Source organism: Mesocricetus auratus, unplaced genomic scaffold (genome assembly GCF_017639785.1).
Source record: "Mesocricetus auratus isolate SY011 unplaced genomic scaffold, BCM_Maur_2.0 Super-Scaffold_100004, whole genome shotgun sequence".
Taxonomy (NCBI): domain Eukaryota; kingdom Metazoa; phylum Chordata; class Mammalia; order Rodentia; family Cricetidae; genus Mesocricetus; species Mesocricetus auratus.
Genome location: NW_024429189.1, coordinates 28,811,410 through 28,824,098, shown reverse-complemented (window position 1 = coordinate 28,824,098; position 12,689 = coordinate 28,811,410). Strand labels below are relative to the sequence as shown.

The 12,689-nt window shown below is 37.8% G+C and overlaps 1 protein-coding gene across 17 annotated transcripts in view; it reads left to right on the top strand.

Annotated features, from left to right (window-relative positions):
* Baz2b (bromodomain adjacent to zinc finger domain 2B) overlaps window positions 1-12,689 on the top strand; it is a 203,370-nt gene that overhangs the window by 148,426 nt on the left and 42,255 nt on the right. For all 17 annotated transcript variants that reach the window (XM_040745419.1, XM_040745418.1, XM_040745416.1 and 14 more), the window contains 3 exons: window positions 7,487-7,697; window positions 9,745-9,837; window positions 9,945-10,006. In XM_040745419.1, coding sequence (XP_040601353.1) covers window positions 7,487-7,697; window positions 9,745-9,837; window positions 9,945-10,006 — 366 coding nt within the window. The remainder of the gene's footprint in view (window positions 1-7,486; window positions 7,698-9,744; window positions 9,838-9,944; window positions 10,007-12,689) is intronic.

Below are 12,689 nucleotides of genomic sequence, written 5' to 3'. Positions count from 1 at the left end.
TCTTCCTTTTATGACACGCCAGGAAAACACCAATTGTTAATTGTTAATTCTAATTTTACTTAAAGCAGTTATTAATTAAAAATATTCCCAAACTCTGTCAGACAGATAAAATTTAGGCGATAATTTCTGCGAAAAGGTAGTGTTTGGAGGCGTGAAAACATCATTTTGTACAAGATAATCACCATTTTCAATCTCTATTCAGAGGCTTATGGTGTGTATTTGCTGAAAATAGTGATTTTATATATTACAGCAAGATGAAAAGTAAGAATCATTTTAAGCGTGTCGGAGTGTAAATGAAGAACAGCCAAGACAATTAAGGCATCTGACCTTAATTCAAGAGAGTAGGCTCTAATGGGAAGGAGGCCAAGCACACTTGAATTCACGGAAGAGTTTTATTTCGTTGAGTTCGAGGATGTGGTGTGAGCTCTGTAGGATCAGCGAATGGTTATCATTGCTGCTAGCTAGATTTCAAATGTTCTTCCAGTTTCCATAAAAAGTCTTCGTCTTAGATGATTGAATTCGTGAAAAAAGCGGCTGTACTCTGACAGCCGCGCTCTGGTAGCCGCCTGTCTCCAACTGGAGCTCTGTTACTATGGCGCACTTGCAGCTGGTGTGGAAAGGATGCAAGTAGATGTCTTTACAGAATTCTGTTCCATTGCATCATAAAAAACTTGATGGCCTTATGTTTGTCATCATTTCTGTTTTATTTTACTGGTTTTGGTTACCAAAGCAATAGAAAATATATTTGTGCTGGCTCGATTTTGGTAAGTTTGAGAGAGTTCTTTCTTTTATCCACATTTGCCTCTGGGAATGTAGGAAGGTATCCCAGTGAGTAGCTGATGATAGGGGTTGTTTTCAAGTGTCTCTCATTGCACTCTGATAAGTGTTGTGTGACTTATAGTAGGTAAAATATTTAATTAAGCATAACTTTTACAAATAATTCTGTATTCTTCACTAAGTAACTTCAGAGTGTTTAGGACACTGGAGGTCAACACTATCTCTCAGAAAGAAACAAACGAAAGACAGCAAGGAGATCCCCAAAGCGGGATGGCAAAAAAAGGAAAGATGTACAAAGGAAAAGTGAGCTCCACACCATTGGTTTTTGAAGGAATATGCCATAAGAAACGTAAAATGTGTTTCTTTCAGAATATGGCCTTTTTAAAAGTCACTTTATAAACATTTATGATAAACAATGCCCCCAGATTTTCCCCAAAGACATTTTTTCCCCACAAAGGAAATTGTGAACATACTTTATTCTGTGGAAGTGAACTTGAAACTCTAAATTTGGAGAAAAACTAATATGAATGGGGAAACCAGCTAGTATGTTAATGTAGAGGTTACAAAGTTTACCTGGTAAACTTCATATCAATCTGTTGCTGTCCAGTTAAAATGAAAGGGCTTTTCGGGTGAAAAATTAAAAGGAGCAATCATAATAATTTGGACCACACGTTGTCTCAGCACAGTTACAGTGCTCGTGATTATTTTAAATTACGTAAAGAACAAAAGATAGGGAGTCAGCAACCAGAGTTCTACACCAGCTCTGCTGTTAACTGCCACACCTGTGCAACCTTGCCCTGGCACATATGGGCTCTGGGAACATGAGTGATCAGCTCAGACAGGGGAGGAGTCTAGAGATTCATGTCTCTCGTTTACCAGGTAGGATTTTAGTGGCTAAAGAGCCCTGTACCAGACGGCCTACCATGTAAGCCCAAGTGTGGATCTACCGAAGGTCATTGTGAGTCACTTTCAAGTCCTCTCTTCACATCCTCTGTTTTCTGGACTAAGCACAGAAGTCACTTAGTCCTCTAAAGTTGTCATCTTTAGGGATCCCCTATTTGATCAGTTGAACAGCATAATCAAAAATTGTGGAGATAATTGTATCAAACCACACCTTTTGCCTCCGTGTTTCATGGGTGACTACCCTGTTCTCCCAGAGAAAGCTCTTTTGGTCTTTTATATCTCTTAAATGCTACTCAAAATAGTGTGTGACACTAATGAGCTGTGTAACTGAAGAGATTAATACTGCCCAGTGCCCTTCATGTGAAGTACATCGAGCTCTCTGTGCTGCTCTGAAGGTAGAAGGCAGTAGAAAGTAGACACCAGGCCTAGGTAGGAAAACCCAACAGAATCCCACTTTTCTTCCTGTTCGTTTTTTTATTAGGTCGTAAGTTGTCGAAGTCATTGAAAAAGTATTTGATACACATGCTTTGCTCATACCCTACGAATTTTTTAATTTAGCATCCCATGTCACTTGAGGCACTAAGGCTTGCTTGGAATGGAAATGCAGATAACCAGGTGTTTCCTGTCCCTCCTCTTCTGTGTTAGAGAGATGACTCAGCAGTTAGGAGCACTTGCTGCTCTTGCAGAGCCCCTGGGCTCACTTCCTAGCATCCACATGGCAGCTCACTGTCACAGATGACTCAACTTCCAGAGGATACACACAACCACAGATAACCTGTGTTCCAAGGGGTCCAGCACCTTCTGGCCTCTGTGAGCACGAGGCATGCATGCACTAAGTACATATACATGGGGCAGACAAAACATTCATAAACATGGCATAAAAATAAGTTTACAAATGTTTGTAAGATTCTTTGTTTCTTAGGTGTGGCATTTTGAAATGTTTCATGTAAGCTATTAGAAAGTAAGACTCAACACTTTCAGAGGGAAGTTGATTTCAGTTTTGTTTTGTTTTTTTTTAAAGCAACTTTATTTTTAGGCTGTTAATTATACTAAACAATATTTAATGAAAATCTGGTGAATAATCTAACCAATAAGTGACTATGAGATCTAAAATTGTAACAACAAATGCATTCCTTTAGACTTCAACCATTGACCAGTTATTTTACTTCCAAGCACACCATTGACCTAAGAAGAGACAGGTGGATCTCTTTGAGTTTAAATACAGCCTGGTCTACAAAACAAGTTGTAGGCCAAGTAAGACCCTCTTTCAAATTAAAAAAAAATAAGAAAGAAAGAAAAGAAACAAGAAATCCCTTATTTATTTCAAAAGTGCCACCTCTCAAGTGTTAACTTGAAAAGTGGACCATTAGAGAGATGGAATTGTAGCTCCTCACGAGTCTTACGACGCTAACCCTGAGAAGAGCGATCCTGAGAAATGTGGCAGATGGACCACTTAGATACTCAGCCCCCATGTACTCATTACGGTTAGGATGTAATATCAAGCAGGACTGAGATGTGGGAGCACACCCATGCCTATCTCAGTATGATGGGTCCTGTCAGTTTTCTTTCTGGTTCGCATCAGGCTTCCCTTTTCATATCCAGGTAGTCTTCAGCTTTTGTTTCTTCTCCTGTAGTAAGACTGAAGTGTTTGCCCTTCTTTCTGATTCTAATCCCCATTCCCAGAGTCTCATAATGTGTATGTGGTTCATTGAGACAATTTACTGGCCAAACTTCTAAAGCTTTCAGTCCGTTACCATTAGTCACCTACACTAGAGTAGCCCAAGTCTGAGGTACATTGTTATACATGCTGTGGCTTTGGAACTGGGGATATGCCTCCACAGAAAGATCACTGGCTAGTCTTCTAGTGTACCTGTGTTTGCTTCTTGGCTCCTATATGGTGGCTACAACCACGTGGAGTTGAGTTCCAAGGGAACCAGTGCCCTTTCTGGACTCCACAGGTACCATATGTGGTGCATATAAATACACATATAAAAAAATATAGTGATATGACCGGGCATTGATGGCACATGCCTTTAATCCCAGCACTTAGGAGGCAGAGACAGGCGGATCTCTGTGAGTTTGAGGCCAGCCTCCAAAACAATACAGAGAAACCCTGTCTCGAAAAACCAAAACAAAAAAAAATTGTGAGATATCATTTGTGATTTGTTAATCATAATCAAAGTCAGGCTCAAGCTGTAGAGAGCAGGCGGTGGTGATACACACCTTTAACCCCAGTATCCAGAAGCTAAGAGGTGGTAGCACACACCTTTAATCCTAGGATTAGGATTAAGAGATCTCTGTGAGTCCAAGACCACCAGATCTAGACCAGAGTGAATCATTCTAAAAGAAAATTATAGCTCACACCTTTAATCCCAGCACTAGAGGGGTATAAAAGACAGGAACAAGTATTCAGGAGGTCACACTGAGTAGACACAGCAGTTTGAGAGTTGGTGAAGAGCTTCTACATGCATCAGCCCTTTCAGCCTGAACTAGAGGTAAGAGCTAGGGGCTGAGCTAGGGGCTGGCTGCTTTGCTTCCCTCATCTTCAGCTTGAACCCCTATATCTGTCTCTGGGTCTTTTATTTTTCACATTACAAGAAAATCTTTTAAACACTTTATTCATTTTTTTAGTGCTTTGGTGTTTTGCTGGTATATCTGTGTGAGGATGACAATTACCCTGGAACAGGAGTGACAGACAGTTGTGAGCTGCCATGTGGGCTCGGGGAATAAAACCTGGGTTCTCTGTAAGAGTAGTTAGTGTTCTTAAAAGAACGGCTGAGGCATCTTTCCAGCCCCTAAAAAATCATTTTAATGTTTTTTTTTTGTTGTTGTTGTTGTTGTTTTGTTTTTTCTGTACTAGAGAGATGATTTACTGGGGGCAGGAACTGAGGGATCCAGATCATGGTAGTTGAAAAGAACAGGTTCAACGAAATTGTTTCTGAGTATCACACACAAACACATTAATAAGGAAGGAATTATAGATCAATTTAGATATTGTACCAAATAACTTAAAAAATAATACGTTGCGGTCTTACAGTATAATTTCACTTATCTCATATTCCTTTTTATGTTACAAATATTTTAGTCTTCTTAAATAAAATATAAATTAATAGTCCTTTAAAATAGTCCTATAAAATAATGAACATAATTTTTGATCATCTCTGTATCTTTGAACATGTATGTAATGTTTCCTTTTATGTATGTCTTTTAAATCTTAAGAACCATTATTTCTAGGAAACACTTTTTTTGTCTTTAACCTTAAAGAAATAATAAAAAAAATAAACAGGTGGATACAGTGGCATATTCCTTTTAATCCCAGCACTTCAAAGGCAGAGGCAGGGGGATCTCTGTGAATTCAAGGCCAGCCTGGTCTACAGAGCTAGTTCCAGGACAGCCAGGGCTAACCCAGAAAAAACCCTGTTTCAAAAAAATAAAGAATAAAAAATAAACATTTTTCTCTAGGGCTGAGGAACCCAAGCCAGCCTCACACATAAACTAACTTTTTAACATGTAATTTATAGCTTACAAGAACTAGTCAAGTGTTAGGAATTTAATTCGCTTCTCCTCAAGAGATGACTACGTACAGCTGGACTCTATGTCCTTACCCACATTAATTTAACTATTCAATGAGTTAAAGTAGTAGTAGAAACCTGAGATTTCCTAACCATCCTTTTCTTGATTTTTGAAATCAAAGAGTTAGATGACAGTATGTCAAACCCAATATATGCAGTCCTCTTAAAAAGTATTTGCTTTCTAAATACCATGGCACTGTTATCTGGTAAGTTTCAAGTACGAACATACTCTGCTTGCTGACAGCAGGAAGTTTTCCTAAGTGACTGTGAAATTACTATATAAGAATCATATTTAATATGAAAAGGTACTCATATAAAACAAGCCCTCATATTGCCTTGAAATAGGTTTTCCTACTTATAAGATACTTTAGAAACAGAATGCAGGTTTGTTTATAGACTCAGTATGCTCCGCATGTTACTTTTGCTTATTTGATCTGTGCTATACATGCTGCTTTGATGCCTAAAATCATAACAAAGGAGTGAAAAACTAGTAAGAGACTTCCCTTGATGGTGAGCACAGCCTCCTCTAACCTATCTGTACTGATGGCCTTCTTCTGAGTAGAATGTGGCCTGAAATGTAATTCATGCAACTGTTGACTCTGTCGACTTTAATCTTAATCTTTAGAGGAAAGAAATTTTTCTCAAATCACTAAAGAACTAGTATTAGAGTTTACTTTTAGCAAACAGATGTGGAATACATGCACTAGGTTTTTAGCCACAAATTTGGATTGATACAGTCCTAAAAGTTATGATCAGCCACTCATCAACTTATATATACTTATATATCAGAAGATACAAGAATATCTTTAAAACCTCAGATACAAAGTCAAGAGCTCATTGTGTCAAAGTGTGACAGTTGCTTTTAAATTGAATCGTAATTTTCTTCCTTGCATTCTTGGTACCTGTAAAACAATAAACACTGCCATATGAGTTAGAAATGTTATGAAGATCAAAGTGTATGACTTCAGAGTGCCTGAACAAAAATAAGACTTCTATTGTGAATTTGTAGTATTTTCTATTCCCTTAGCAAGTGTATTTTGTAATTAACAGGTCCATCAGTGTACTCCAATGGTGCTTCAAATGTCAGTGTTTGTTACAATTTTCAATTGTTAAGTTTTCTCAATAGTTTTCTTTAGATCAATTGCCAAGTAAGACTGATGAATTGGGATTGATATATCTTTTAAAGTCTACTTAATTTCCTTGTACTGTTGGTTAAATTGTCACAATTTATTTGTTGAAGAAGCCAAATTGATTTCCTACAGACTGGGTTTTGAATGTATTTTAAAGAGATGTTTTTCACATTCTTGCTATTAGTATTCAGGCATCTGTACTGTCCTGCCCTTGGGATCCTGACAGGATATGATGTCAGCTGCTGCCACTAAGAGCACCACCTGTGCACATTCACTATTCCCTTTTAAAGGGCCCTGCCCACCTCCCATCTTCCTCCCTCTGCTTCTCTGTCTGTCTCTCTGTTACTCCTCCCCTCCCCCCTCCCCATTTCCCATTCACTTTTCCCCCAATTAAACTCCTCTACCCAAGCTCTGTCACATAGTGTCTTTCTCTCTTGCACTGCTTTTTAAAATTACAACATTTGCCTTGAAAATTACATTGATTAGATCTCAAATTTTGATCGAGTCCAGGTTTGCCTAGGGATAGGAATAAGATGACTCTACAGGTAACATAAACCTCCATCGGGAGGTGAGTGTTGGCCTGATTCTCTCTTTTTTAATGAAATGCAACCCATTCAAGGGCAGCTTACTTCATTAGTGATTACAAAAGGCTGATATTTTACCTTTCTCTTTCATGTGTTAGCTATAATATTCATCTAAGAAAAAGGTTTGTCTGATATCTGTGTAACCTAATATTTTTTGGTGAACTTTTAGCACACAAGAATAACTCATAGGGAATTTATGACAGAACTGATTCTTTCAAATGCCTCCCAACTTTTCCATAAGTGTATTCAGAAATGATTGTTTTGTAGCTTGTGTATGCTTATAGATATAGATACAAATCTGTCTATGTACTTAATTAAGGGATAAATAATGTGACTAAGAATATTAAAGATTTGCCATAGAAGAATTACTAAATTAAATTTAGTTTTTAAAAAGTTAAGTTTTATATCAACCTTATATATTTTTTAAAAATCTAGGATTTTAACTAGAATTTTCTATTATGTTGATCCCTTGTTTTTATTTTATTATAATATTTATTTATTTAATTTATTTAATTAAAAGGGAATGCAGTGGTGTCTTTTGAAAGAAGAGGATGTCATTCCTCGTATCAGGGCAATGGACGGCCGAAGGGGAAGACCACCCAATCCAGATAGACCAAGAGCGAGAGAGGAATCCAGGATGAAACGCCGGAAGGGCCGCCCCCCCAATGTTGGAAGTGCGGAATTCCTAGATAACACAGATGCAAAATTACTAAGGAAATTACAGGCTCAAGGTAAGAAGCCCTTGTACTAAGAATCATATGAAACCCAATAGTCATCCTTCTTGTACTTTGATTAGGAAGTGATTGACACTGCTCTCAAATGAACAGTTTGAAGGCTTAGCCGTATCTGTCTTGATTTGTGCTTACATACTCGTCCTCTCCTGTGTGCTGCAGTTACACTGTTAAGGCTTTCACAGAAGGGATATCAGCCAGCACTTGGCGCATGCCCTAAGGTTGTGCCTACCTGGGAGTCTCCTTTTAACAGCTCCCAATTCCTAGAAGTGTACATGAGAATAATGCTAAAATATGTCTATGATTTTCAAATAGTCGAAATGTATTTTAGCATCAGTTCTCTGTTTTATCTTTCGGTTATATCTATAGTTTGCTATATAAAATTAGACTTTGCTTTCAAAATTGTTACAATACAAAATTAGTGACCACCAGTTCGGTGCCTATATGGCTAACCTACTAGGACTTTGAGTCATTCAAATGGTGCCTCAAGGTTTTTCTCATAGTGAAATGTAGATGGGCAGTTTAGAAAGATAGGAGTTTGTGCTGTGACTGCTCTGTAACTTCTATTAGCCTTACACATTTTATTTATATACTATGTATAAGATTGTTTGCTTTATAAAAAGCTGTGAAGATTAAATAAAACCATGTAAATTTAATGCATTACTCACATTCAATGAATGGTAAACATAATCATTGTCAACTAATATAGTTTATAGGTTCCTTTCATTTTCATCAGCTACAAAATTTAGAACTATTGTTCTGTGTTGTAAAGTGATACTTTGTAAAACTATTTTTCAAGTAATATTATGATACATCCCTTTTAATTGTGCTTGTCATTGAGGAGAATAATGACATTATATGGTTTCTGTATCCATCAGACCCATCACTAAATCCCAGTGGCACAGGGTACTAAAAGCTAATCACTTTTCCAGATGGAATCAGAGAGCAGCTTCATAGGTCTTGGCTGGGATTGTTCACGTGTGGCCTCAATTGGATCCGTGTGTTAAACCAGCAACCTGTGCCCTTGGCTGTTGGGCAAGGCACAGGGGCAGTAGAGAACTCATGTTCCCATGAAAGCTCTGCTTTCACTTCAGCTAACATCCTCTTGGCCATGGGAGACCATTGCCTGAATTCAGAATCTAGGGGCAGAATTTATTCCATCTCTCGATGAGAGGAACCCCAAAGTCACATTGCAAATGGCCTGGGTCAAGAGAGGAATGAAGGAAAGGACTGTTAATGTCTTTTTGCCTCAGATCCTTCTGTCTATCCTTTAAAATTATGAGACCTTTGCTGTCCCTAAAACATTTTTTAAGTGTTTTTAAACATTAGTGTTTGTGCAGAATGATGTATGTATGAATTCCAATGCATATGTGCCATGTTGCACTTGTGGAGGTCAGAAAACAACTTTTTTTTTCTCCTTCTAGCCCGAGTTCCAAGAATGGGACTCAAGTTGCAGGCTTACACAGCAACAGGCTTTTACTTTGTTTGCCTGGTTGGCCGACCAGTAGTCTCTGCCTTGTGAGTGAAAATGTCATTAGATTCAAGGTTTGAAATACAAGTTTGGCTAGAAGTCTCTGTCTTTGCAAATGTGTGTGTGTGTGTGTGTGTGTGTGTGTGTGTGTCTTTATTAAAGCTAAACTGATACTCTTACATCTAAGTAGCTACTTCATTGCTTGTAATATGAAAGGGTGCTTTTGTGAGCTCTGCGATGGGGATCACATTTATACAGTTATTCTTTTGTTCATATTTGATTAAATAATTGGTCAATTCTTTTCTAACTTTGAGGTCTTTAAAATTCATGATTTGTTTGTTTCAGCCAGCCACCCAAGTGCTGGGATTATAGCCTTGAGCTACCACAGTCAGCTAATCTGGCCACTTCTAAGGGGAGAATGAACATGACATGCTCTCCCGGGCTGGTATAAATCTGCCCTTTGGCGATTTTCCTAAGTGTTTTGTCATTCATGGTGACACAGTACCAGTTTCACAGCTATCCTTTGAGATTTATTAGGTATGCCAATAATACCCTTTGAAATTTTATGTTTTTTAGAAATAGCCAGACAAGCAGCACAAATAAAGCTTTTGAGAAAACTTCAAAAGCAGGAACAGGCACGGGTTGCCAAAGAAGCTAAGAAACAACAAGGTAGGTGACTTACACGCATGGTTTAGAAAGGTGGAAACTGGGGATTCATAGGGGATGCCTGTCCTGTGTTTCCGTGATGGCAGACATGCTTTGGTTTCTCTTAACAGCAATAATGGCTGCTGAAGAAAAGCGTAAGCAGAAAGAACAGATGAAGATTCTGAAGCAGCAGGTATGCTCATGTGCTGGAGTGGACTCCTAATGTGGACCTGCCTTCAAGTGGATCTGTGTGTACACTGGCATGCTTCCCACCTGGGTTTCCTGCGTGGCTGTTGTTATGTGTGAATGTCTCTGTCTGTTTAGGAAGCTGCCATCTTAAAACTTTTTCTCTTTTTCTTTTTTTTTATTTCAAGAGATATTTATTTTTATTTTATATGAATGAGTGTTTGTCTAATTGTATATATTTATACCACATCTATGCCTGGAACTCATGGAAGCCAGAAGAAGGCATTGGATCCTCCAAACCTGGTATTGCAGATGGTTAAGAGCCACCATGTGGGTACTGGGAACTGAACTGAAGGCCTCTACAAAAGCAACCAGTGTTCTCAACTTCTCAACTGCTGAGTCATCTTTCAATACATAGCCTTTTTTTTTTTTTTCCTTTTTTTTAATGTGGGTTCTGATATTGGAACTCAGGTGTGTGTGTGTGTGTGTGTGTGTGTGTGTGTGTGTGTGTGTGTGTGTGTGTGTGTGTGTATGATCTCCACCCTACTGAGTCCAACTAGTGTTGTTCATACGTACATGAGTGTAGGACTGATCACTGGGATATGGGCAACATATCAAGGGGACTCATCCAGGAAGAAAAACTGACTTTACCTCTTAGCTCGAGGTAAGACCTTGTGAGCTCTTCCCCTACCTATGGTGGCAAGTCAGCTGGTATGGTCTTGTAGGCAAAACTTGTTGAGTTCATGTTTGCAACATTCCTGTCATTTCCAGTAGACACTATTTTGCAGCAGTTCCCTAGACCTCTAGCTCTTACAGTTTTCCTGTTTCCTCTTCCATGATGTCTCTTAGTGGAATAATTGTCTGAGAGATAGAGATGAGCAGTCTGCAGTCCTTTTTTCTACAGTTTCACCAATTTTGGTTCTCTGTTACAGCCTTCATCTAATGTAAATAGAAACTTGTTTACGAGGGTGAGAGCTGCATTTCTTTATTTAAGCATAAATATTTAGAAGACACTTGTATACTGTATTAACTTAGCAAAATGGTAAAGAACAGCCAGCCCGTCAAGAGGTGCCCTCTTGTATAGCAGTGACACTAATGTCTTGGAGGTAACTGACAACTGTCTGATTGGATCTAAGACCCATTTAGTAAAGGGCAGCTCTGTTCTAGTGCTAAAAATCTAGTCAAGAACCTGTAGATGGAAGGATTGTAGGCACTAGAGGAAAACCTATAAGAACTATCCTCATTTTTAAATCAAGTTCTTTTTCTTTAAAAAGTAAAATTTTATATATGTCATTATGTATTTAATATTTGTAAGTATCTTCATATTCTTGCAGACTTTGAATTCGAGTTGGTACCCTGAGACTTTAAACTAGTGTATTAGTGGATAGAGGCTATTGCTTGAATATTCAAGTTTCAATAAGGAAACTTGGTGATTTAAAATATGCACAGTATAAGCCTAACCTGATTTTAGTTTTGAAGCCACATAGTAGAAGGAAAGAACCGACTTCACAAATGGTCCTCTGACCGCCACAGGTGCAGTGTGGCACCCCACACCTATGGCAATGCACACAATAAATTAATTAGTTAATATTAAGTAAAGAATGCATTTGCCCTTTTAGTAAAAAACTAAGTCTAGCTATTTTAGAAGACAGTTTGCCCTCATTACTTCTGAATATTTTCAGAGTGTTCTTCACTGTATCCAGAGTTCTTGCTTGTATCTATATTGTCCTTCTCCTTTCTACTTTTCAAATTAATTTAGGTAAAATGAAGTAATTAAAAAATAGACAAAAGATTAATTGACAAGGTGTGTGAGCTGTTTCCCATCTCCACATGCTCATCCAACACCAAACAAGGAAATGGGAGAAAGTGTATTGTTTTAAATGAAATCACCTGTGCTACTTACTCTATAAATAACTGCTAAGTTGCTTGGCTTGGAGTCAGTGTCATTATCTCTGATGTTTCTTCCAGAATTAACTAAAGATATGTAACCAGAGTGAATTCCTATAGAGTGGAATTTCTAAGCAGGCAGCCTAGAGTTAAATGTGGGCTTTACTGCTTATGACCTTGAAGGTGTAATGTCTTATGTCTCTATTTCCTTTCTTGTAAAGGAAGATAAGTATGGTGGCTGATGATTAAATGAGATAATGAGTATACAATGCCTTCCACCGCCCTTGACAAAAAATAAATATGGCTTTTAAAGATATATATATATAAAATATACCTTCTAGCATAATTTAAAATCACAAAATGTAAGCTTAAATTCCTTCATTTGTTTAGTGTGACAACCAAACATTGTGAGGTTGACTTAAAATAAGTACACTTAGTAATGCATTTGTTAAAGTGTTGTAAATCTTTATTGAATAGTGTGTGTTCTTATACATCATTTAGAGAGAAATACTGCCATTTTGTTACACATTTTGTAGCTTCTTTGATTTTATGTTGACTAAAGACATATTAGATTGTCTTACTGCTTTAAATTCAGCTTTGTGATCCTAAAGTCAAGTGCCTGCAACCTTCACAGTCTTTACTGCTAATTGAAACAGCGTTAGGCTTCAGATCGTTCAGCAGCATTAACTCAGATGAATTAGTCTTATGTGTTTATCCCGACATTTGCTAAATAATGACTTTTTGTTAAATAACGACCATTTTATTTTCTCTTACTTTGTTTTTGACTCTAAGGTGTCTCTTCT